Here is a 27,047-nt window from a genome sequence, read left to right as displayed (position 1 = left end):
TCATAAGCACTTTGCACATTGAATTGCCGATTGCAGAATATATTTTCAAATTACATGCACAGATTAAATATTGAAATGACAAATGCATGCTCTGGTTGAATATTGAATTGACAATTGCAAAATGAATTGCCATTTGAATTTTTGTGCTTATAATCTTCCATAAAGAAGAACCTCTGATAAACGTTGATGCGACTTCAAGTATCGCGGTAATTCAATCTAGCGTGCACCGGAAGTGGTTTGTTCATGTTTTATTAGCGTACAGATGTGAAGTGGTATGTGATACATAAACGTATATAGTTAAATATCACTGTAAATCGTATGTTTTTACGTTTACCTTATTATTTTAAAATACTACTCTGGTGTTATTTAACAAACTTATTTTGACGTTTTAACATATAAAATATGTGATACGAAAGTTGTACTCCGTAGTGGCTACCTAGGAAGCTAATGGGTAACTGGCAGCGCTAGCTTACCATTGTCTGGTTAGCGGTGTTCTATTTTTAAATAAGTAATTTTGGTACCTCAGGTAACATCGCTTTTGGATCACCTGTTAAATTACTAATTGGCTTCAGTTTCAGTCGGGTTGTGTCGCACATTAGTTAGAACTCTGGCTGCATTAGACTATTGTCTCATTGTAATTTGCTGGCGTGGTGTAATTTTGTTAGGTTGAGTTTGTAGGTTGCATTGTGAGATAATTCACTGATTGCGTTAAAGGATACGATCCAAAATTGCGGAACCAGGGATTTTTAACCTATTTGTACACGGACAAACGTGTCCGTGCTAAAACTCGTCTGTGTACGTAGCAAAATGATTAAGAAAAAACTATGCAAGATACGTTTTTTAATACGATGGTCGTGGTGAAAGTCGCGTTTTGATCAGAATGTTCGCCAGAATTCACCATGGTGTTGACCCTTGCCTGAACCTAACAAACAGCATTCTGTACATTTATGTAACGGTCACCTTACGATTATTTCACGTCTTAAATCAACAGGGAATTTGGATTCTGATGGGGGACATAAAAAATTTCCTCTATGCCTGGTGTGGGAAAAAGAAATTAACACCAAACTATGAAATCCGTGCTGTTGGTAACAAGAACAGACAGAAGTTTATGTGTGAGGTAAGAGTAGTTATGCATCAGAAATAAAATGCAACAGTTATAATAAATGCTAAATATCGTATGCTGCTTTCTGCATAGGTTCATGTGGATGGCTTTAGCTACACTGGAATGGGGAATTCCACCAACAAGAAGGATGCTCAGGCCAACGCAGCGAGAGACTTTGTCAATTTTCTTGTCCGTGTTGGTGAATTGAATGCTGCAGATGTTCCTGCTATTGGGGTTAGTTTTAGCTGTTGTTTCAAAACACGTTTTCTTAAGAAAGTGAAATAATTTGTTTAGTTTGTCATTATGCTTCTTCTATAGGTCTCTGTAAATGAGGTAGATGCAAGCAGAGGGGTAGCGGATGGGTTTGGAAATCTGCCAGCAAATGGGCCTCTTCCCCCACATTTAGTTGTCCAAGCTGATAAAGGTATAATTTCTTTAAAGAAAAATCAGGATTGTCTTTGTTTTTTGTTTCTTGTTTTTTTGCAACTGTTTATTATGGTTTTAAGATGGATATATCCCTTATTTTTTATTGATATAATTTTAGACATTTATAGTATGCATTTCATCTGCAAATAATGTTTTCATATCAGCTTGACTTAAATTACATTATCTATTTTGTGTAGTGTTTGTGTAGTTTTCATTAAAAATGTGAGGAAAATTCTTATTTTTAGTTAAACATGTTTGTGTGCGTTAATTTATTTTTATTATTACTTTTTATTAAAGAGAAATCAGGCTATAGCTCTGGAACAGTTGCCGGTATGGGGTATTCCGGGTACAGCGACGCTCTGTCAGATCGTGGGGCTAACCTAAAGGACTACTTCACTAGGAGAGAGGAGCAAGAAGCAAAAGCAGTAAGACTTTTATTAACTCACCCATCATCAGTAAATTATAAATTATATAATTTATAATTATAAATAGCTAATTTATATGTTTATAGTTATGATTACCTGTTTAAATACAGTAATGAGATTACAATATACAGTCATGGTTTAAAAAAACAAAGTAAAAGAAAAATTGCCTTACATTCTTGTTTCCCTGTGTGAAGACGCTGGAGTCTGAGGAGGTTGATTTGAATGCGGGACTTCACGGGAATTGGACTTTAGAGAATGCCAAAGCTCGACTGAACCAGTTTTTCCAAAAGGAGAAAAATCAAACTGAATACAAATACAGCCAAGTTGGTCCTGATCATAACAGGTCAGCAGAATTTTTCTTAAAGTACTCAGGTCTTCTTGTCAGGGATGTCTTGTTATTCCCAGGTCTAAGTTTAAGATGTAACAGAGCTTTGGCGGTTGTTTGCCGAAGAATGTGGAACAGTCCACCTGTGGACTCTTTTAAAAAGTGTCTGCAAGCTTTTATGTACGGACAGGCTATTTGTTGATGTTTGATTGTCTTTGTTTTATTACTTGTGAAGCACTTCGTGACATTTGTTGTACGAAGGTGCTATATAAATAAAATACATATTGACTGACTTGCGTGTGTCTTCATAGATTAGTGTGATATTAACAGAAGACTTTCTAGTTCTCCACTATGGCCTGGTACTGCATTGTACCCATCAGGCTTGGACTTTCCAGTCCTCCTTTAGTAGTTCTGCCAGTAAGATTTCTCTGTCACAGACTGTGGTCTGAGTCAGGATTATATTTCTTGTCCTGTAGTTATGAACTTGAATTAAATGTAGGTTATTAGGAAAAAAAATATCCTGGGGTCAATAAAGTTTAATTTTATTGGCTCCCAGAGCATGAGGCTATTAATCTTAAGTTCATGGCTTAGAGTGCCACATTGGGGTGGCGCATTACTCAAGAATTTCCACCAGGATAAGTAAAGCCAGTCCTGCCCATGTCTTGTCTTGTAACTTAGAGACCTTTAAACTTTCCATTTTAGTTGGAAAAAAATCCTTTAAAATGTTTTGGGGGACTTATCTCAAGAAGGGACCAAGTAACAGGTCAGTGTTTTATATACAAGTAGTACACATACATATGTATTTCATTATGAAAAATTGATTTATTAGTCCAAGCCCTTCGTTGTTGTTTTTTAATAACCAAATGTAGTTTAAAAAAAATGCAGTTTTCAAGATGAACTTTTGCCATGCAAAAATAAACTTATGCAAAAGTTAAATTTGACATTTATATCCTGAAAAGAAATCGTCTTTCTGAGCTTTCCTTTGAACTATGGCAGAGCCATTCAGCTGTAATAGTAAGAAAACACTCTAATCATTGTTTCTGTTACCTGCTGAGCCTTTCTTATATGTTTGTATAATGGCCAGCTGAAAAAAATCTGTGTTCATTTTATGTTTGTATATAGATTATTACAAGGGATGACTCACTTTCTCAGTTTATGTTCTTGGTATTGCCACATTTCTGTTGAACAGTGTGTACTATTTATGGCTGGCTGACATTTGAATCTGTACGTGTTTGCAATAGAATAACAGGTAGCCATAACCACCATTTTTGTATCATTTTTTTAAAAACAAACGTTATGCTAATCTATTTCAAAGCTCAGTCATGCTCTGAATATCCATATGTAAGTGTCTAGCAGGGTGCACCATATATATCCATTAGTTTCTCTGACGATCTGACAAATGACAGGCATCATCAGGTCCTAAGAATCCATTAATCTGAACTGTTTTCTCATTCTATGTGTAGAGGTGTAATGGGAAAAATGACATCATACTGTCTGTAAATCTTTTTGTACAGTGATGTTTTTTTTTCCTGTTTTGGTTTTCATTTTGTCAGCCTTAATGCTCTACAAAGTCCTTTGACTTGTTGAGCTAAAAGTCTGAGCTAAAATTTTGTCATGTATTTGGGAGACTTTGCATCTGTGAATTTGTGGAATGTATACTATTGAATGCAATTTCTTTATTGTTTGTGATGTAGTGATATGATTCTGAATTATCCTCTAGTTTGTGACTGCATTCTTGTTCGCTACATTTGTTTGCTTTATAGATTTTGCTGCATGCTTGATGTCTTAACTTTGCTTTATTTTTCTATTACAGGAGTTTTATTGCAGAAATGACTGTTTTTGTAAGGCAACTTGGCAGAAGTAAGTTAAATGTTTTTAGATGTAAATTAAGTTTAGTTGTATGCTTTTCTTCCACTTAAGACTAGTCTACCATCACCTTAAGTCAGTGGCTTATATGTGCTTAGGCCAGATACGCACTTGGGGGTTGATTCTCCGATGTACGTAAGTCAAAAAGGCCTGTAGCTGTGTTCCATCAGGGAAATATTTTTATTTTTTAATTTTATTGAATTAGTACTTGAAATGCTGGAATCTGAATGGTTATTTTATTGGCTGATCAAAGCTGACTAAATGGCCTGATGTTAAATATTACAGAAATCTTTGCCCGTGAGCATGGTTCTAACAAGAAGTTGGCTGCCCAATCTTGTGCTCTGTCGATTGTGCGGCAGCTTTACCATTTGGGTGTCATTGAGGCATATACAGGCCTGACAAAGAAGAAGGAAGGAGAGACGGTGAGTCACAGTACTATTCCCATTGCAAGATTTAACCCTGTGCTGTAGATGTTGGTTAGCTGCATTGGTGTATCTTCATCTGTGAAGAGGGCTCTCCTAGTCTTTCCTACAATGGTACTGGTACTGACTTCAAGAAAAAAAATGGTGGGAAAGGGAAGGAAACAAAATGAATACAAAATATATATGTAAATGTTGACTGTAAATGCATTCAAGTCAAAATCCAAAACATAAAAGTTTTCTTGAAATCTGACAGATGGAAGCTTTTGAAGTAAATATGGCAGATGATTTGCAGAGGCAGCTTGAATGCATGGTCCAGGAACTGGGCATGCAGATTCCACCGCTGGTAAGTTTTGCTTTATACATCTGCCCATGTTTTTTAATTTGTTGTATTTCCTTTTTTGCTTATTTACATTGTGTTATGAGTTATAATCGGACAATTTAAGTTTAAACCTATATTTAATGAAAGACTTTTAAGTTTGATGTCTGTTCAGTTTGAATGAAAATCCTTTCTGAATTAGAGATGTAGTTTTTGTTTTGCTTTATTTATGCTTATTTAACTAAAATATCTCTGCATTCAGCAGTTCCAAAAGTTCAGTCCAGCAAATGAAGTAATTCATCTATATTATTAACCAGCACTATGAATGGTGCCCTCAGGGTGCTCCATAAAGAGTGGACAGTTTTACATTGTCCATAGTGTGTGTTCAATTTGTGTTGAAAACTTTGTGTTCAAGGTCTTGATCTCTGAAGTGCCAAACTTGGATTTTATAAAGGAGTAAAGGTGACCCTCTCTATGGCTGTATGTCTTAGTGCCTGTGATCAGATGGTCGCCAGTTCAAGTCTTATACAATACAAACTTTAAAGCAGAGCACATGATGCTGTGAATCAGGGGTGCCCAGTCGATCGCGGAGTAATTCTCAATTAATCACGATCTGCGTCGCAAGCGTCCATGCATTTGTGTGCACGCTCATTTTTCGGTGTACAACTAATTGTGTACTGTAAATATTTAGTACACAAACATGTCAGAAGCCAAAAGATCAACAACGTATCGTTTTCATCAAGTCCATATGTCTTATATGCAATGTGAGCGTGGCTTTGGCAATTTGGAGCGGCATTTCAAAACGATGCACAAAAGCTACGAGACAGAGTTCCCTGCTAAAACAGCCATACGCAGTCGAAAAGTGCGAGAACTGAAAAGTCAGTCAACAGCACAGCAGTCAATTTTTAGCTGTATCTTCCCAGTGCCAGTGGTCCCACTAAGGTAGAGACATGAATTTATTTACACTTTAATTCGGAGAATTACTTGGATTTGTATGGATTTGCTGTGTGTATGTTTTACATCATTAAAATGACTTAATCAAATGATGGAATTAGTCAGTGTAAAAAGTTGTTAAAAAATGAACAAATTTATACCTGATAGAGAAGGCTGTACCACTTATTTACCAGTAGTTTAAATTTTAGATTAAATACAGCCTAGATTTAAAGTGCTAAAATCTTTTGGGACGTCAAACTCATAAGTTGGTATGATTCGACATTCTGAATATCATATTAGTGTATTTTTCTAGTCTTGCTTTCTTCAGACTTCATCACTTGTGTGTTTGAACTTCATGACCTTTGTTTTTTCAGTTTGCATTCTTTTGTACTTTTGTCCTTCAGTTTTTGTATCATGCTGCAGGGGTTAGTGCCACTTTTGTATTTGTCGTTTCCCCGTTTCTTATCTGGTAGGAATTTAAGGATTTTTTTAATAGGTTATTTACTTCGCTTCTGTTGTTCTTCACCAATCTTCTGTTCACTTTTTTGTCATTTTTGTGATTGTGGTTTAACCCATTGGGTTCTAGGGGTAGAGAACACACTTTCACTTACTAGGGCATGGTCACACATTTCATTCAATATCATAATTTATTTGCCATGAATTAAGTTTATGTCTTATATATTTGTTTTGGCATTAAACTCATCTTAATCTTAGTGTCCTCTGTAAATATATCAGATTTATGTTAAGTTTATAATTTGACATCAAAGATGTTAGATTACGGATTTAGTCAGCACTTTTTTCATATTTCTATAATAAGATTTCAGCGAGTTATGAATTGAAATACACGAGAATATGTGCCATCGCCAATGATGCTGTTGACTCCAGAGGATTAAAAAGATACACATGTTGTCCATCCAAGTACAGTGGAAGCCTTTAGTGAGGTCATTCTTGGAATAAGCCATAGACCTTTTGGAGGGGGTGGGGATGGTATGAAGAGTGAATGTTTGCCAGTTATTAAAAATCTACTGCCCTCCTGCAGCCTGAAGGTGCAGGCGCTAGCGTGTCCCTGGTCCAGGGGAAAATGGCCCACTTTGAACCATCCCAGAAGCAGAATACAGCCGGTGTGGTGCCCTGGTCACCACCTCAAGTCAACTGGAACCCTTGGACCAGCAGCAACATCGATGAGGGCCCTCTAGCCTTAGTAAGCTCTCTTACTCTTTGGGTCTTTCTGTGGTTTTATTCCTATCTATGAATAAAGTGTACTTCTGTATAATGTAATTGTTTACCCATTATGGTGGGTTGTGTAATGATCAAAACCTGTCTGTCAAGAATATTTATTTTTGCATAAAACTGCATTCTTATTTTATTATTCTTGAATTCTGTTACTTTATTTAGGTATGAGGGTGAATTTATTTCAATTTATGTTGATGTTGTTTCCAGTGCAGTCCGGAACAGATCAGTTTCGACCTTATGCAAGAGCTAATGTACCAGTTGGAGCAGGATCAAAATCTACAAAAGGTACAATTTGCCCTTAAACTTCTCTGAAGTTTGCCATGTTGTTCAAGTTGTACAGACTTTTGGTGTTAACTTTAATAGGTTATCGAAGAAAGGCAGCAGCTCCCTGTGAAGAAATTTGAAGAGGAGATCCTAAGAACCATAAAGAGCAGTCCTGTGGTCATCATTCGCGGTGCCACCGGGTGTGGGAAGACCACCCAAGTTCCCCAGTACATTCTAGATGAATTCATTAAAAGTGGCAAGGCGTCAGACTGTAACATCGTTGTGACTCAGGTGAATGTTGTTGCTATGTGCAACAGATTTGAAAATGTTTAACAACTCATTAAGTATTCCTCTTCAACTGTTGGATCATGAGGTAGAAGCATTCTGACAGGCGATTTTTGAACATCTTAGGTTCCATGTAATTTTGTGCCTAATTCTTTAAACGATTTCACTGCATATGTGCCTGTTTATTCCATTCTTTGATACTTTGTTTTCCTGTGTTGCTATCCCATATACCCTGCTCAAAATATTCAATACTTTCCATTTATGATGCTTATCCATTATATAATAGAGCAATTTTCTTTATTTTTTGAATGTGAGACATTTAGTAATTTCTCTTGCACATCTAGTGTTATATTAAAATGAAAAAAAATAAAATGTAAAACTCATCCCTTATCCGATGCAGCACTGTATGAAATGACATCTTTTTAACCTCTTGAAATAATTAGAATCTAAATTTTCTTGCTATATATGTATAATATACAATCACACACAATCTCTTTTTTAACAGAATAATGTACTTGATTGTTATGATAATGATCGTATTGACATCAGTGCAGAAATATTTTGCTGTGTAAAAATTGACAAAGAAGAGTAAGAGTGTGTTTTGTCCTTAATATTCACATAGTACAATCCTAAGAGCGTATGAAACCTCAGACTCAGTTTTTTGTTTTTAAAATCCGACAGACCTTGGCACAGATTCACTTATGTCATGTAATCCCTTTTAGACCAGGAATCATTCTGATTACTGCTTATGTACTTAAATGCTATTTCATTGAACCCTTATTTGTGCAATATGTCCCAAGATAATGAAAAGATGCAGTACTTTAAATAAGTGAATAATTAGTATTTTATCATTAGAAAGTGCTACAGTGGGGATTCAGTGATAGGCTGCTTGAAGCTTCACTTTGATCCTGTTTGTCTCTGTTTTGTTGCCAGCCTCGCCGTATCAGCGCTGTCTCTGTTGCTGAGCGTGTTGCCTTTGAGCGCGGGGAAGATGTGGGCAAGAGCTGTGGCTACAGCGTGCGCTTTGAGTCCATACTTCCCAGGCCGCATGCCAGCATTCTCTTCTGCACTGTTGGTAGGTGTCTTCCCAAGTGGATAGTAGTTCCCTGCTGGTTAGTATTCGCTGCTCATTAGAAAGTCATTACTTCGAATCCCAGAGTAATTCTACTTTTGGCCTCTTGAACAGGACCCTTGTCCCCTTCAGGGACTGGTTAACCCTGCTCTCTCAATTTGTCATGGCTTTGGATAAAAGCAGCTGCTAAGTAACAATACAAATAGTATATTACAAATAGTTACTTCAGCATTAGTTTAAATACACAAACTCGTGGAAATTAGCGGGAGAACATTTCAAGCTGGATTTAAGGAAACACTTTACACAGCGTGTAGTCAGAGTATGGAATAGCCTTCCTGATAATGTAGTGCAAGCTGAATCCTTAGGTTCCTTTAAATCAGAGCTAGATAAGATTTTAACGACTCTGAGCTATTAGTTTAGTTCTCCCCAAGCGAGCTTGATGGGCCGAATGGCCTCCTCTCGTTTGTATAGTTCTTATGTTCTTATGTAACTTAATGTAATTAATTTTACACTAATTTTTGCAGTTGGCCTTTTTCTAAACTTGTTACATATGATGATGTAACAGTGTGTTGTATGAAGCAGTAAGCAATTATTAGTTTTTGTTCCCTTTACTGTTTTTGTGTACCCATTTTATTTACTTAAACAGCAATAAATGGAATAAATTAATAACGACAACAATAATAGTAATAATCAGGGGTGCACATAACTGGTACGCAAGTACATATTCACCTTTAAGAACGGTACGTGCAACAATTGATTGTTTGTAAAAGCGCAAATGCATACTTATTTTATGTGCATTTATGCTGTTATGAAAACAATATATTATTAATTTTAATCTTTATATGCTAACTCGACTTCATTTGCGGAATATGGGTTAAAATTCAAGGTATTGTCATAGCAGCGCAAATGCACATAAAATAAGTACGCATTTGTGTTTTTACAAACAATTGATTATTGGGCGTATCATGCGTACCAGTTATGTGAATCCCTGGTAATAATAATTAATGATGCTTTAATTTCTTAAGTTGTTTTTTACTGTGTAAATTTCACACCCCTCAATATACACTTTTAATGTTCATGGAGATTGCTTCCATACAACAATAATTTTGATGTAACAGATTGAAGAAATTTGATAGCAAGCGCATAGTTTATAACTGTGGATAATTACTCCGGTAAAAAGAAATGTCAGACTCTGCTTTCTTCTCTGTCTAATATTTATAGGAGTTCTGCTGAGAAAACTCGAAGCTGGTATCCGTGGAATCAGTCATGTCATTGTGGATGAAATACATGAGCGAGACCTTAATGTAAGTTCACCTTCATTAATAATTCTTTGGATATATGTTTCATTTAGTTGAAAGTTTTTTTTTTTTTTTTACATTTGAGATCATAATGATTGAAATGGTAATTATTATACTGCAGACAGATTTCCTTCTGGTGGTGCTGCGGGATGTTGTCCAGACCTATCCAGAAATACGTGTAATCCTTATGTCTGCTACTATCGACACAACAATGTTTCGGGAATACTTTTTCAGCTGCCCAATTATTGAAGTATTTGGTCGTACATTCCCTGTACAAGGTAAGATTTACATGCTTTATATTTACACCTCATTGTTTTGGAACTGACGCTTTATATTCTGAAACAAATCACCTTAAAGATATTATGTACTTTTGTGTGTTCTGCATGATATATATTCGGTTTCAACAAACATTTGAAATGCACCCAGTTTTGTGTTCAGCAAAATCATTAGGAAAGGAAAAAAAACTTACAACATTTTTTTCCCAGAGTATTTCTTAGAGGATTGTATTCAGATGACCAAATTTATTCCTCCACCAATGGATAAAAAAAAAAAGGACAAGGATGTGGATGCTGATGATGATGAGGTGAAGTATATTACATTTTAGTTGTGTCACTGATGCCTTCTGTAAAGCTTATCAGTTCATTGGAGCAGGTAAAGTTAGATAAGCAGCAATTAGTCAGGTAGCATTCTTAAGGATCAGGATACTGCAGCTTGACTCTTTCTTGGAAGGATCATTCCATTTTATTTCAACAATTTTTTTTTTTTTTTTTTATTTGGATTTTTTTTTACTATTAATTTTTTCTTTGAGCTGTAGCATATTTTTCTACATACAATTCAGTAGGGCTGCAACGATTCATGGAGTAATTCGAATAACTCGATTGCAAAAAATCCTCGATGCAAATTCTTTGCTTCGATGCTTTGTGTAATCTGCATAACTATGTACTGCTTAATGATCACCGTGTTTCATTCGGAGGATTATTACTGTCGCACAGTGTGCTTATGCTGCATTACGTGTAGCAGGTTTGATTTGATGCCGCAATGGAGGAAGACCAGGAAAGAAAGGAAAGTTAGAGAAAAAGACAAAAATGTCTAAAGTTTGGGACCATTTCAAACAAAGAAAAACGAAAATACTGTACAGTGTGTCCATTGTAAAACCGAATTAGCTTGCCACAGTAGCACAACGTCAATGATTCAACATTTCAACAGAAAGCACCCAGTCTGTGTATCTAGTTCACAGAGCGGAGCCAGTATACAAAGCAAGCGCAAGCGTCACATTCGTGGCTAAAATAGACCTGCGATAGAAATGTATTTATCGGCATATGTGTGAATAAAGTATAACGAGATTCAGCCCAAGCAGCCTCTATTTTTCGTCCTCCTTTTCCTTATGTTTCCCCGGTCTACCATTCTCCATCCTCCCTGTCAAGTGCATGAGCATGTACACTGGGGATGGGCGATATAGACTTAAAATTTTATCACAATATTTTCTGGCATTTATTGTGATAACGATATAAATGATGATAAAAAATATTACAATTTAACACCATCTTTTTGGTGTGACAATATGTTTTTAGCCAAGCAAAATGCTGCTGCTTCCATCAATTCATTTCATCATTTACATTTTCTCATTGTATTTTTTATGATAAGCAAAGTATCAACAGTCCCTGTCTTTTTGCAAATTTCATATTTTGAAGTTTTAGTTGTGTGCATCGCACACATGTACATCATCGTGTATCGGTATTATGGCAAGATGACTAATTATTATTGTAGGGATTTTTTTTCTTATATGTTGCAATTGATATGATATTGCCCATCCTTAACGTATACCCCCTGGGCCCTATTTTCCACTGGCGCAAAGCGTGACACAAAATGGTTTTCCTAGTTTTGTACCAGCGCATTGCTCATATTCATGCCATATGTGTACGTCATCAAAATAGCAAATGGTTTTGCGCCCACTTTCTGCTGCGAGGAGTTGTGTTTTTTAGGTGTGTGAAGGGACACATTGTTGGCGCATTGCTATTTTAAGGCAGCGCAGTGTCGTTGCGCTTTGAACCAACAAAAACTGTCCAAAGTGAGCGGAGCATTGTTAAACAGCATTTAAGTGGCATGTTTTAGAAATGTACAGGTGCACGACACTCGATACTCATGCCATACCTGCTTCACCTTGAATGGCTTAGAACAATGGTGGTCCTGTAAATGATGTGCTCCCACTTTTTCAGCTTGTGCACAAGCACATCCGTTTCCTCAGGCGAAAAGCGATCTGTCTTGCCGGGCAGACACACCATTGTAATAGCAACAACCATAGCTGTAGATCATGTGCTGCTGCCTTTTAAAGGTGAGGTGATGTACTACTGAAATGGGTTTATCCCAAAATGCACGTCTGAATAATTAGGGCAACCTTTTTGTGCCTTGTGCTGGTGCAAAGTGTTTTTTTCCCCACCATCAAAATATCAAAAAGGATTTGGACATGCCCATAAATGTTAGTTGCGCTTAGTGTTACATTGCGAAAATGGAGCCCTCTGTTGCTGAGTGGCTGAAGCAGTGTTGTGTAGCTCGGTTTGAGCCAGGGGGAAAAAATCCACATGCCGTTTTTAAACTGAAACTTTTTTTTTTTTTTTTTTTTTTAAATACACCTTTGGGGTGCTTATCTCGTAGAAGGGGCCAAGTTGCAGGTCAGTGTTTCATTTACAAGTATACACACACACACACCCCCACACACACACACACACCCCCACACACACACACACACACACACACACACACATATATATATATATATATATATATATATATATATATATATATTATTAGTGTATTTTATTATGGAAATTGAATTTATTTAATTGCAAGGTGAATAATGACCTTGAAGCAAAGAAGCTTAGATTTATGCAGATGAATTACCATGAAAAAGCTCTCGAGTTTTCCAATGAGCCGTAACTGAGCTGTGTACCAATAATAGTACAAAACATACCGTTCACAAGAAAACACTCTCAATTATCATTTTTAGATACCCCCAGTGTGCAAAAAGTGCGGAAGCTCATTTCCACCATATAAAAAGTAGTTGAGATACTAATTCATAGTAATGTTACATAGAAATACAGTAGTGAGTGCAAATCAGTTATTGCTTAAAAATATCTATTAAACGTAATCATTGATGCTTCTTACATAGTTGCATTCATTCAGTTTGGGATTTTATGGAGACTTTGGCAAATCATAATTGTGTACTAGCTTGTAGTGTTAGAAGAATTATATTTGGTCAGACAAAAAAAAAAAATTAGATTATGTACTTTGATTGCTGAAACCTGTTGATACAAGAGTCTACTTGTTTTTTTTTCTCACTCATGATTCTCTATGTGTGACATAAGTTTCATGGGACAGAAGGACTCCAGATATTTTAATTCTGCTTGTGTTCACTTTTTTAAATTATTGCTGTTTTTTTATTGTTTAGAAATAAATTACGTTGCTGGAGTTCTTTGGAAGAAGTACTGGTGTTTATTTGGTACTGTACAGAAAAAGCGATACAGCCCGCTTTGTGTTCTTTATTTGTTGCCCTATTCCTTACCACCTTCTTTTGTTTGTAAATAGTTGTATAACTCCTTTTAAGTTGTGACTCGCTTTACTCAGATATGTGGATGATAAATGTAGGCCATATCACAACCAGTTCCTCTGCTGTTGAATCGTAGGCCGCACCATAATGATCTTTGAACATGCTTTATGAAATTGTACAAAATAAGGTATTGCGCACACACTGTGTACATATACCCAGCTAATACTGAAGATATTAATTTCTTATGTACTAACAGCTGAAATGATCTTGTATCGGCTGACTGTACCTCAGTCAGTAAAATCCAACTCTAATATGATGATGATTTAGATTTTTGTTTTTTTACATTTTTGCACTAGTGTTTCATGACTGCATAAAAATTTTGTTTACAGCTATATCACTGTTCTTCACATAAAGCTGCATTCTTTACTTTTGTGTTTGCTTGATTTCAGACAAATTGCAATGTTATTTGTGGAGATGAGTATGGTCCTGAGACTAGATGCTCCATGGCCCAGATGAATGAAAAGGAGACTTCTTTTGAATTGATTGAGGCTTTACTGAAGTACATTGAAACGCTTCAAGTCAGTGGGGCAGTGCTCATCTTCCTTCCTGGCTGGAACCTCATCTATTCCTTACAGAAACACCTTGAAATGAACCCACACTTCGGTGAGTACCTACAAACTTGTTAATGTCTTTTCCATTGTGCAGATGTGCATTTTCTTCGCGTGGCCTCTGTTGGGAAGTGCGTGTCATCCAAACTGACATGACAGTGAGGAGCAACAGCTGAGCTCCATTTGTGGTTTCTGCTTCAGTTGTCATTGGCAGAGCTTGTTTTCATTGATGCTGTTTGTGTGGTTCCAGTATTTAATAGTCTTTGTATATGTATTAAACCAATTGTTTTATCTTTATGTCTTTTCAAATAACCGTACTGTACAAATTAAATCACTGAACCGTATAACTTAAATACGCTATAATATAGCACTGTGTATGAAATGTACAAGTCCAAGTATACATTACTGTATATAAAATATAACTTATTGTGGTTTTGCTGCTGCATCTCATTGGGTTGTTTTTTGGCAGTTTATGAAACTTTGATCTGTATTTGTCATTGAGAGAAAATTACTTTTTTCCCCCCGTCTTTTCTGTGCATGCAGCAGGTAGCTAGCCAGAACCAGATGAGTTACAGCACTGAAAAGAATTACTGTAGTTCAATTTTTCCATATGTTATGTATAAAAGCCCCAATATGAACACTGTAAGCCAACTACTTGACTACTATAAGCGAAGTAAACTGTATATATACAGAAATGATTCTGTTCCAAGCTGTTTTATCCATACAAGTAGTTGATCACTGTAACCGTGATCACTAAAAGCAGTTTCCACTGTATTCTAACATTGAGAGGCAACCCAGCATCCCGTGTAGTAGTAGCCATTTATTTTCTAACTTTGTTTAGCAATAACAAGACTTGCAAATGACACAGCAGAGATTTGTGCTGCTCCTGCGCAGTTTACAAATCTTTAGTCATACCAATATTTACCAGTTTGAAGTATATTCTTGTACTTCACTTTACCCCATTCCCATGTTCTCATTGTGCTTATGTTTGATCTGGAATTATGACAAAATCCCGTTATAGTGGACTGGCATATAATGGAATTTCGCTTATAACGGACAAACAATTTGGTTCCCAGGGCTGCTTTTAGCTGTAGTTTTGTTCGACTATAACAGACATGCAGGGTCCGCCTACAAGACGCGTGACGTGCCAGTGATATCCAGCGCATATTCATATTCAGGATTGTTAATAGTCACGCATCTGGTCAGGTATACTTATACAATATAATAATCTATACTACAAGTGTGCCTACTGGGGTGTGGCATGAGTAAATGGAATCCTGTAGTTGTATTCTGGGCGTACAGCAACTCTGGATATAACGGACTTTGAATATAACAAACTGTTTTGCCTGGTCCCTTGAAGTCCGTTATAGCTGGATGAAATGAACACTACTTCCGGGTTTCATTTGTCGGCCACTTTTTGCCAGCCGTCTTTTCTGGTTTGGGCTGCTTTTGCCGTGTTACCCCTTGTGCATATTAAATCTTGAAATTCTACGTATCCCTTGAGCAAAAGGTCCTGCTCTGCTGGTGTGAAAAAACGTGCCCATTCTTTCATCATTTTCTACTAGCCTATGAAAGACTTGCCAATCATGTTTTCTAGACTCAATATATATGGGCTTTTCAAGCAGCGTGGGCGTGCGCAATCATCTCGGGTGATTGGATCTAGCTACACTTATCTACTACACAGCTGTGTTAAAAAAAACCGACTTATCCCGGATGAGTTTGAGGCATCTGATCTCGGATGATTTAAGCAACGTACGGAAAATACTCCCTATATCTGAGAGGCACAGCTCAGAACACAGCTTTCACTCTCACCCGTACCAGCAATAGGACTACTAGCCAATCAGAAATAGGGAAATGTGACCCATCACCACGAAATGAGTCTTATGGGTGAAATTCTACCAGTGCGACTTAAGACTCATTTCGTGGTAATGGGTTACAAATGTTTGGCCTTAGGTCTTGGCCAAACAGATTGATACAGATTCAGCAGTCACTCCACGTGCGAATGTGTTGTGTGTTTCCCATACTGGCAACGCAAACTGTAAGTCATGGATAGCACGTTTATGAAGCCTGGGGAAGACACCAAAGATGTCGATAAAGGCATAAGGAATAAATGGCACTGGGAATGGATCGAAGAGGTGGGTAGTGATGAAAAGCCCTTTGGATGCTGGTGCCAAAAGCTCCGGCAACCAGGAGCATGCTTCTACACTTTGTGCGCAAGGAAGCTGCTATATGGAACTAGCGGGAAAAAAGTGCTCTCACGGCACAAATTAGACCCTAGTCATAAAGCAGCAGTCCAACCAATGCAACACACCTCACGTTTGCTGGGGGCAACAGCCACAGCAGATATTCCACCCTCAATTACCGATTGCATGGCTAATTTAAATATTCGCTTGTGCGCCTTCATTGCTGAGCATGACCTGTCATTTACTATCGCTCATCCACTCATCACTTTATGAAAGAAATTAGCGGAGGATAAATTCGCCCTCGCACATCTGTTCGTCTCGAGGTAGCATGTGAGCTATCTTGTTACACACGGCATCTTGCCAGAGTTTTCTATTTTGTACTAGCATTCTATCATTTATTTAATAGCAAATTGTTTTGAATAAACTTTAGTGTTTAACAAAAAGTAATTTATTATATATGGTTCATTGTTGCACTGTAACTGTTTTAAAACTTTCAAATAAAAGGTGTATATTTCGCAATTATTTGTTAAGGAAAAATGAATCTGTGTCCTTGTTCATGTCCATTAATCAATGGCTACTAATCAATTCCTAGTTTACTTTGGAGTACTGTAATTGCTACCTACTGACCTTTCTTGGTATGGCTGTAGTATCTCTAGTCTCAGTATGCTATACAAGCAATAGATGGGCAGTTAAGTGACTAGTTAAAAGCAGGGATGGATTACTGAACAGGTATACCAAGCCCAGGGTCTCAAGAGCTCTGGTTCTCTGCACAAAGATGCTACTGGAATATAGGCTTATACTGGGTTTGTTCATCTCATGTCTTAATGTTGTCCATTTGTCTCCACAAAATTCACCAGAATCTATTATTTAAGGGGCTATTTTTAAAAAATGTCACAAAGGAGCATACTCCTGGACCCTGCTTAACAATAATAATGATCAGGGTTATACACAGGCTGTTTATATATCTGGGCCCAGGGGCCAACAAGTTATGTGTTAAAAGTGCGTTGCATACACAACACCCCCACTCCTGCTCACCTCCCGGGCATGGAAAAAAAGTTTAGGCTCAGGAATTTTTTTCACTGTCAGACCTGTATGTCAAGCTTCTGTTCAATATTCAGTGTGTAGTAAATTTAAAACGTATGGCGCAGCAGTATCACACGAGATGCCATCAAAATATTAACTGGACTATATTCTAATGCAAAGATGAGAATTTAAAGGTAATAATGAAAACAATTGCAGCAAAAAGAAAAACGGTAGCAATTTTGCAGGTAATGCTGATTACCCCTCTAATAACACTAGAACCGCCTTTTCCCACGCCAATGAAGAAGCAAGAACTACTTTGGTTTATGCAGCCATTTTTGTTTGCGCTAATGTGTTTAGTGTTAACAACAGCAGCGAATCTAACACTTAACCAAAAAGCCGTAATGTTTGTAACAGAGTGATAATTTTAGATATTAATTAATTTTAATTTTTCTGAACTTCAGGGAGCCACAGGTACAGGATTTTCCCTCTCCATTCCCAAATACCTAGAGAGGAGCAACGAAGAGTGTTTGACTCTGTACCTGAAAATGTAACAAAGGTTAGTTTGTTTATTTTTGTAAGAGTTTGCATAGGTTACATTGTTTAAGGTGTTTTGTGTTTGATGGAATATGACAATACCAGGCTTGAGCTAGGAAATAATTAATCATGGTTCTGTACTTGACTTCTGACAAATGTAATGGGACTTTTTCCTCAACCTATCTATAATTACATTTGCAAAATAATTTAAAGCAAAGAGAGGAAGCTTTGAGTCATAGAGTAGCATCAGGAAGCATCCAGCACCTCTGGAGCAGTTAGGGATAAGAGCCTTGTAACAAACAATACATAATTTAATATTACCGCATTATATAATGATTCAACAGAATGTAACAAATTGAAGAATGCGGTATATTGTTACTTGGCATGTGACAGCCCATAATGTGATGAAGCGTTACTACATAATGCATTGTAACAGGCTTTGCTCAAGAGCCCAGAAGTGATCATTATTCACCCCCTTCTCAGACAGAGGCACAGATCTCTTAACGTACAGAAAACTGGAACATAACAAGCCTCCAGTCACTCCAGTAATGCTATAAAATGCTAATTCAGCTTCCAGTGTTTTGTATGTTTGTCAGTTATTTTTTGATGTTGTTTTAGGTGATTTTGTCAACAAATATAGCAGAGACTAGCATTACCATCAATGACGTCGTCTATGTCATTGACTCTTGCAAGTAGGTATCTGCTCTAAGATTCTATTTAAAGCTGTGTTTTGCATGCTTTGAGTAAACAAGTAATTTTTTTCAAATAGAATTTGGCTCCTATTTCTTTAATTTTAAGCATTTTGATTTCTTTTTAAAGGCAGAAAGTGAAGCTGTTTACATCTCACAACAATATGACGAATTATGCCACGGTTTGGGCATCCAAGACAAACTTGGAGCAGAGGAAGGGCAGAGCAGGCAGAGTGCGACCTGGCTTCTGCTTCCACCTCTGTAGCCAGGCCCGGTTTGAGAGGTAGGAAACCAGACTGGTTTTCAAAGGTGCAGTGTTGCAAACTTTTCCTAATAGCACTGTATAACTAGTAAAAGCATGCACAGAATGTTTTACATTTTGCATTTTCTGATTTTACATTATGTACATCACAGTATGTTGTATTTGCAGGGTCATTATCCTTTCTTTAATGATTTGTATTTAAAGGCACGTTTTATGTAGATGGTTCATATCTCTCTGACATTTATTATGAAACATTCTGATCAACATACGCAAGATATGTAACCTTGAGTCGTATGAAAATGTTATGAAGTCAAGCATCTGCATAGATTTATCAGTAATAGCACTGATTTACTTATTTTCTTCAGTATGTAAACAATATATATAAAAGTTCCAACAAAAAAAAACACTGGATCACTAGTAGTGCTAGTTGATGAAACATGTCCTGAACAGTTATGCCTATTCTCATTTGATTTAGATTTTTAAATGGTTATGTGGAGGATTAATCTGGAAACAGGGTCTGCAATTGGCTGTTTCCCCTACTATGTGCTGATTGGATACAAATTGGCCTGTGAGATTCATTTTAGCAGCCATAATTCTGTAGATGTCTGTGGTTTTTGTTCTTTGTCGGTTTGCAATACATGAAGCTGAGTAATAAGATCAAATGAAAATGCCAGGTTTTGTCAAAAAGCACATAGGAGACAATTCATTGCACTTATAAAACCTCTGTTCTCCAGCATTGTTTGCCACAATAATTACTAGTGACATTTTTGCTGGCTTGTATAGTGGCCATTTTTTCAAATTCACTTTCTGACAGAAACAACTGCTTTCTGTCAAATTCAGATTTTGTCTTCTAAAAGGTGATAAGTGAAAGTTGTACACCAATAAAAGTGAAACATGCAAATAGGATTAGTCCTTTCCACAAGTTGTATGTCAATGTCATCCTACATTTTGTAGATTGATTTTTCCCAGCATTATATCTTATAGTGCTTTTTTATATTAAATAATGAAATTATTTATATTGAGTGAACATAAAAATTCTCACTCTGAATTCTAACTGTTAAAAGCTTAAACATACAGTGCTGAAGTCATTCGTTTGTCTTTGATCATGTTAGATTACAGTGGTTGAGATCTTTGTCACTTTTTTTTTTTTTACTATAACGATAATGCAATGAAAGCCACTTAAAAGCATTGTATTGTTTCAACTAATTTGAAAATGCTTCCTCATAGTGTTATGCTGAATCACCCCCTGCTGTTTCCTTGTCATAGACTGGAAACCCACATGACAGCTGAGATCTTTCGGACACCTCTCCATGAAGTAGCCCTAAGCATCAAGCTGCTGAGACTAGGCGGTATTGGACAGTTTCTCTCAAAGGCCATTGAGCCTCCTCCTCTGGATGCTGTTATTGAGGCTGAGCACACTCTGAGAGGTACAATTTCTTGTTGGATCATGGTGAACCCAGACCCTAACCTTCCATCATTTTATGCTGTTATTGAGGCGTAGCACTTTGAGAGGCACAGTTTGTAGGTGAAACCTTTTGCTCAACATATTTGTATATATGATATGTATTATGTATGCTCACCATAAGAGAACTAACAATTTGATTTTAGTTGCTAATATTTTTCTTAATTATAAATACTGCAGAGACAGTGTGTGGTTTTTAATAATTTTTCTGTTGAAGATTTTGTGTTTTATGCTTTATTCTATGCAGAGCTGGATGCATTAGATTTAAATGATGAATTGACCCCTCTGGGCAGAATCCTAGCAAAGCTGCCTATTGAACCCCGACTGGGAAAGATGATGATTATGGGATGCCTGTTCCAGTGAGTTCTAAATGAGATGATGAACTGCTGTTAATATGGTTCTTAAAATAGTCATATTCAGTGCTACAGCTAATTGGTTTAGTCTGTTTAAATCAGATTCTATTTTTTCTAGTAAAAATAAATTTAATGAGCAAAACCTCTGTTCTTGTTTATTATTGGTAGATACCTTTGGTCAACATTTTTTTTTTCCCACAAAAATGATTCCCAGATCAAAATAGGTGCATTTTGCTGAATTCAAATATCTGAACAATTAGCCTATAATGCAAGGATTTTGAGTGACACGATTAAACCATATTTTTGCTGTATTTGGCCTCAGAAATATCAGCCAGCATACTTTGATTCTAAATTTATAAATCAGCATTAAAAAGTTCATAAAATACAACCATAAACTGTTTTATACTCAGATTTTTGTTCACCGGTGTTTTGCGAAATTCCCATGTTTTACCCATTTTGCAATAAGTATATAAAGATTTTCTGGTCCTGAAAGTTATTTCTGCGATCAGCATCATAAAATCTCTGGTACACCGTAAATTATAAAGGAAACACAAACCAGTGTAATTGAATGGATCCGATGATCTGCTGTTAAAATTCTTGCACCCGGTCTTGAAATAGTCTTATAACCTCTTATTCAGTGGTACAGCTGAGACATCTGATGATCTCTCAATGCCAGTACAATTGTGCCGGAAACAATAAACAATTATGCTGTAGTGTTTCAGATTATAATGGTCATAAAAAACCACATGGATCGAGAGCTGGAGGATACCTAGACCATACAGAATAAAGGTGTAAGCTCAGCAAGGTTTTGGTCTAGTATATCTAGCTGAAAAATTTGAGTTATTTTCTGGTGTATAAATACAAAGGCAATAGGATTTAAAATAAAATTATAATTTATTTGTATAATTCGTAATAGCTTTTGACAAATTGTGTGTTTGCAAGCTTGCTTTTCTTAATGCCCACCATTATCTTTGGGACACTAAGCAATGAAGAGAAATGCTTATGAGGAATAACATCTTAATTAGTCATGCTAGTAGTTTGCATTGCCATCACAATTCTTGCTTTCCATTTCTTCTCTTCAGTGTTGGTGATGCAATGTGCACCATCTCAGCAGCCACCTGTTTCCCAGAGCCATTCATCAGTGAGGGCAAGCGGCTCGGTTTTGTTCACAGGAATTTCGCCGGCTACCGCTTCTCAGACCACGTGGCTCTTCTTTCAGCCTTTCAGGCCTGGGATGATGCTAGGTTGGTTATGTTAAAATACACTGAACAAAAATATAAACGCAACACTTTTGTTTTTGCTCCCATTTTTCATGAGATGGACTTAAAGATCTACAATTCATTCCAGATACACAATATTACCATTTCTTTCAAACATTTCTCACAAATCAGTCTAAATGTGTGATAGTGAGCACTTCTGCTTTGCTGAGATAATCCATCCCACCTCACAGGTGTGCCACATCAAGATGCTGATCTGACATCATGGGTAGTGCACAGGTGTACCTTATACTGCCCACAATAAAAGGCCACCCTGGAATGTGCAGTTTTGTCTCACAGCAAAATGCCACAGATGCCACAAGCATTGAGGGAGCGTGCAATTGGCATGCGGACAGCAGGAATGTCAACCAGATCTGTTGCTCGTGCATTGAATGTTCATTTCTCAACCATAAGCCGTCTCCAAAGGCGTTTCAGAGAATATGGCAGTACATCCAACCGGCCTCACAACCGCAGACCACGTGTAACCACACCAGCCCAGGACCTCCACATCCAGCAGGTTCACCTCCAAGATCGTCTGAGACCAGCCACTCAGACAGATAATGCACGGCCCCATGTTGCAAGGATCTGTACACAGTTCTTGGAAGCTGAAAATGTCCCAGTTCTTGCATGGCCAGCATACTCACCGGACATGTCACCCGTTGAGCATGTTTGGGATGTGCTTGACCGGCGTATACGACAGCGTGTACCAGTTCCCACTAATATCCAACAACTTCGCACAGCCATTGAAGAGGAGTGGACCAACATTCCACAGGCCACAATTGACAATCTGATAAACTCTATGCGAAGAAGATGTGTTGCATTGCATGAGGCAAATGGTGGTCACACCAGATACTGACCGGTTCTGAGTCCCCAGACCCCCAATAAAGCAAAAAATTGCACATTCCAGGGTGGCCTTTTATTGTGGGCAGTATAAGGTACACCTGTGCACTACCCATGATGTCAGATCAGCATCTTGATGTGGCACACCTGTGAGGTGGGATGGATTATCTCAGCAAAGCAGAAGTGCTCACTATCACACATTTAGACTGATTTGTGAGAAATGTTTGAGAGAAATGGTAATATTGTGTATCTGGAATGAATTGTAGGTCTTTAAGTCCATCTCATGAAAAATGGGAGCAGAAACAAGAGTGTTGCGTTTATATTTTTGTTCAGTATAAATTACTGTAGAACCAGGCAATATCTAAAAAATAATATGCAATATTATAATTTAAAAAATCAAGCTGTGGTTTTGTTGCCATGTCCTTGGTTTTAGAATGGGTGGGGAAGATGCAGAAATCCGGTTCTGTGACCACAAACGGCTGAACATGTCCACTTTGAGGATGACATGGGAAGCCAAAGTTCAGCTGAAGGATATTCTAATCAATTCTGGGTTTCCTGAAGGTAAGGTGGTTCATTTTTTTTTTTGGTGTCTTTCTCAATGAACATTTTGATATGATGGAAATGATCTTCTGATAATTGTACTGTATTTCCTGGACTTTGGTGCTAAAATCATATGTATTCCCCAATCTGCTGCCACAAAAGCTTTGCTTATTAAAATGTTAATTCAGAAACTGTTTGTATATGTGAGGAACTGATTCAATTTTATGACAAATCCCTCCAAAACTGAAGTGACTGTTTAGTGGCAGCAAAGGGAGTTGTCAAAACAGACATTTGACCTTGTGAATGTCATAATTCAAAAAGTATTTGATTTATCTTATTGCTGCTTCACAAAACAGTAAGTAACTGTTACTTTTTTTTTTTTTAAATCTTTGTTAAATTTCACAGACATATTGTAGGGGTGAGAAACAAAGTGGCAAAATTTTAAGACTGAAAAATCGCACCATTGAAGCAGCACCACATAGGGCAAAGAAAAGGGAAACGTCAGACACTTGATCGTGTCAGCAGGATAACTTATTTGTCATGACTTGCGTGCAGGTACATTGTATGCGTGAAGATCTAAACCTGTTTGGGGGTGACAACACAGGGTTAGCCAGTGTGTGGTGCCCCTGGAGTCTAACCTATAGGGCCCCCAGGCCCTGGGATTTCAACCCAAGAGCTCACATTTTAAATGGTTAATCCCTTTGCTACATTAAAAGAGAAAAAAGTAGTTGATTGAACGGCAGCATTTATCGTATTGCCCGGACCCCAGGAAATACATTTGGTTTTAGTACTGGCTGGCCACTGTAGACATTTTGCTTGTGTGTGTGTGTGTGTGTGTGAGAGAGAGAGAGAGAGAGAGAAAAATAATATGATTAACCACATTTATGCTTACACCTATCACTTTTATGAATGTAGTGACGCATCCGTAAGCATCTATTTGTCAAACGAGTGAATCAAGAAACTAGGAGTTATGATCATTTGGTCTGTAAAAATACTTCTTTTTCAACACAGAATGCTTGATGGTGCAGGTGTTTAGCAATGTTGACCCAGACAACAATCTGGATGTGGTGGTTTCCCTTCTGAGCTTTGGATTGTACCCCAATGTCTGCTACCACAAAGAGAAAAGGAAGATCCTCACCACTGAGGGACGTAATGCCCTCATCCACAAGTCTTCAGTAAACTGTCCCTTCAGCAATCAAGACATGAAGTACCCTGGACCATTTTTTGTTTTTGGAGAAAAAGTGAGTTCAAAGCAGATACTAGGCAGCTGTATTTAAATGTATAGCTGTCACTTTTATTGCAAAATAAAGGATCTAATAAAGGGTTTGATTTAGTTATGACAATTTTTTATTGTGCTTTTGTCAAAATTCTGAACAGATTCGGACACGTGCCATTTCTGCCAAAGGAATGACTCTGGTCAGCCCAACACAGCTAATTTTATTTGCATCAAAAAAAATTTTGTCCCAGGGTGACATTGTTGTACTCGATGACTGGTATGTACATTCATTGTCATGGAACATTTGGTTTTTCCTTAAAAGATTCCCAGACTTTTGATGTCCACAGTCTTTGAGTAGGGGTTCCCAACCCCCGTACTGTGGACCCTATTTGTAATATTTTGCAGTTAATTTATCATCTTATTCATTGATTGCTGTGTTTTCATTTGCCACTTCTGTACTGAATCTGTACAGATATGATATACTTAAGTATTTTCTTTTATAGGATCAAGCTTAAAATACCCCATACTACAGCGGGCTGCATAGCAGCTATTAGAGCAGGCATGGAAGCCCTTCTTGTAGATGTCACAAAAGATCCAGAGTATATCCGGCAGATGAACCCTGTCAGCCAGAAAATGCTGAATCTAATACGGCTGATTTCTAAACCTTCATCAGCTGGCCTGAACCTTATGGTTTCCAGTTCACGGTAAGTGATTATAGTTTTTTTTTTTTTTTTTTTTACTTTTAACTGTGCTTTATGGTATTGGCTTCTGGGTTAGTGTGATTATGGAAAATGGTTGGATGATACAGACAAACTTAGGATTGTGGCACAATTCCAAAAATATTGTTGAAAGTATAGTAAAAAAGCTTCGGATTAACTCGTATGTGGGTTTCTTACTAGACTTATATTTCCAATGAACAAAATGTCATTTTATTGTATATGTTCTGTTGTTGCATGTACAAAAGCAGACCTGAAACTGCTGATTTTTCCAGTCCCACTAAATGCCAAAGATCAGTTTGATCATTGTTTTCCTTCTCTGTGGTTAGTAAAGTTAAATGATCACTGTACAGTAGATGTCACTGCTGCTGCACTGTCACTTTGCCTGTTTAATCAATTGGGTCAATTAATCAAAGAACCACTTAACTTGAATTAATCGATTTGTTTTTCTTTTTTATATATATATATATAATCAGATTTGGAGATGGTCCTCGGCCTTCTAAGATGCCCCGTTTTGACAGGGGTGGTCGAGGATTTCATGGAGGATACCAAGCAGGATACCAGCGGGGGAGTCAGGGAGGTTATCAGGGTGGATACCAGGGAGGATTCCAAGCTGGTTATGCCACCAGGTACCAGAGAGGCTATGGAGGCGGTGGGTACAGACAGGGTGGAGGTAGAGGAGCATACAGGGGGTCCTGGGGAGGATTCCGAGGTGGCAGTGGCTATGGTGGAAGTGGGGGCCGAGGCTATGGTCGATGAAGAGGAGGTGAACAATTTAAGGAAGTTTCACAAGTACAAAGCTTTCCTTCTCCTCTGTTAGTTGCTGATAAATTATACAAACATATGTTAAGGTAGTTCAAAACAATTTAACTATTTTTAAAATATTTTTGTTTTTATACAAGTTGGGACAAAAACACCTTTTCATTTTCATATACATGTGTTTATTGGAGGTTTTGTCACTGTCATAATGGAAGCATGAGTGCTGTGGCAGAAGCGTAACATCTCACATTTGTCACAATCAGGCTTTTTTTTTTTTTTTTTTTTTACTTTACAAATGTGGAATTTCTTTTCCTCTGTGTAAAATTCTTTACTGTGCTGTCAGTTAAATTTTTTGGGGAAATTTTGTACAAGTTACCTAGAAAGAAAATTTCTGTTGGAATTTGTTGTTCATGGCCGCACTGTGTTTGTGCTCTATTTGGAAGTGTCAGCCTGTTTTGTTTTATCAGCTTGATTTCTGAATATTCTGTTCCCATGGCTACTTTATAAATATTTCAATATTGTCATAGTTTCAAACTTGGCTTTCCATGCACGCTTAATGTTCCATATACAATTGAAAACATGTATAATTTAATAAAACATGGAAATATTCTTTGCAAAAATATCCATTATCCATATTTACTTTTTAGTATCTAAATTCTGAGATTCTTATCCATTTTAAATCGTTAGGTACAGAATCTTGTTTCCCATGTAACTAGCTCTACAAACAATGTATTTGTATAATATGTACACTACCTTTCGAAAGTGTGGAGTCACATAAATTTTGTTGCTTTTCGAAAAAAAAGCAAGTTTTTTGTCTTTTAAAATTACAGATTGATCATAAATACCGTGTAGACATTGTTGATGTAAATAATCATAGCTGGAAACAGCTGTTTTTTAATGGAAAATCTATATAGGTGTTCAGAGGCCCATCTGTAACAATTAGTTCTGTGTTCCTGTGGAATGTTGTGTTTTCTAATGCAAGTTTATCATTTTATGAGGTTACTTGATCATTAGAAAACCCTTTTGGAATTATGTTGGCACAGATGAAAATTGTTGTGCTGATTTAAAGAAGCAATAAAACTGGCCTTCTTTGGA

The 27,047-nt window shown here is 37.1% G+C and overlaps 1 protein-coding gene and 1 long non-coding RNA gene across 5 annotated transcripts in view; both read left to right on the top strand.

The window, feature by feature from the left end:
- The window catches only part of LOC125717175 (uncharacterized), a 52,759-nt gene that overhangs the window by 16,203 nt on the left and 9,509 nt on the right, over positions 1 to 27,047 (top strand). The window lies entirely within an intron of this gene.
- On the top strand, positions 199 to 27,047 carry dhx9 (DEAH (Asp-Glu-Ala-His) box helicase 9). Of its 4 annotated transcripts, none has more exons than XM_048990142.1 (28): positions 199 to 272; positions 992 to 1,117; positions 1,196 to 1,336; positions 1,421 to 1,526; positions 1,826 to 1,953; positions 2,148 to 2,296; positions 4,092 to 4,138; positions 4,430 to 4,566; positions 4,820 to 4,909; positions 6,855 to 7,016; positions 7,256 to 7,333; positions 7,412 to 7,603; positions 8,531 to 8,672; positions 9,891 to 9,973; positions 10,089 to 10,245; positions 10,453 to 10,550; positions 13,961 to 14,174; positions 17,787 to 17,881; positions 18,478 to 18,551; positions 18,679 to 18,831; positions 20,077 to 20,237; positions 20,520 to 20,631; positions 21,708 to 21,869; positions 23,155 to 23,282; positions 24,273 to 24,502; positions 24,639 to 24,754; positions 24,981 to 25,181; positions 25,670 to 27,047. In XM_048990142.1, exons 2-28 carry the CDS (start codon positions 1,007 to 1,009, stop codon positions 25,950 to 25,952), a joined length of 3,750 nt encoding a protein of 1,249 aa, XP_048846099.1. In that variant the 5' UTR covers positions 199 to 272; positions 992 to 1,006; the 3' UTR covers positions 25,953 to 27,047. The 4 variants fall into 4 exon arrangements, with proteins under 4 accessions (XP_048846099.1, XP_048846103.1, XP_048846102.1 ...); XM_048990146.1 differs by lacking the exon at positions 199 to 272 and adding an exon at positions 297 to 316; XM_048990145.1 differs by lacking the exon at positions 199 to 272 and adding an exon at positions 329 to 451.

This window comes from Brienomyrus brachyistius, chromosome 21 (genome assembly GCF_023856365.1).
Source record: "Brienomyrus brachyistius isolate T26 chromosome 21, BBRACH_0.4, whole genome shotgun sequence".
NCBI classification, from domain to species: domain Eukaryota; kingdom Metazoa; phylum Chordata; class Actinopteri; order Osteoglossiformes; family Mormyridae; genus Brienomyrus; species Brienomyrus brachyistius.
Note: the sequence above shows the minus strand (reverse complement) of the source record. Positions and strands in the feature narration are given on the sequence as shown.

Coding starts and splice junctions, on each gene's coding strand:
- dhx9 (XM_048990142.1), top strand. CDS start 1,007: ATGGGGGACATAAAAAATTTCCTCTATGCCTGGTGTGGGAAAAAGAAA. Junction 7,604..8,530: donor GTAACATCGTTGTGACTCAG/GTGAATGTTGTT, acceptor TTTTGTTGCCAG/CCTCGCCGTATCAGCGCTGT. Junction 21,870..23,154: donor CAGGCCTGGGATGATGCTAG/GTTGGTTATGTT, acceptor CCTTGGTTTTAG/AATGGGTGGGGAAGATGCAG.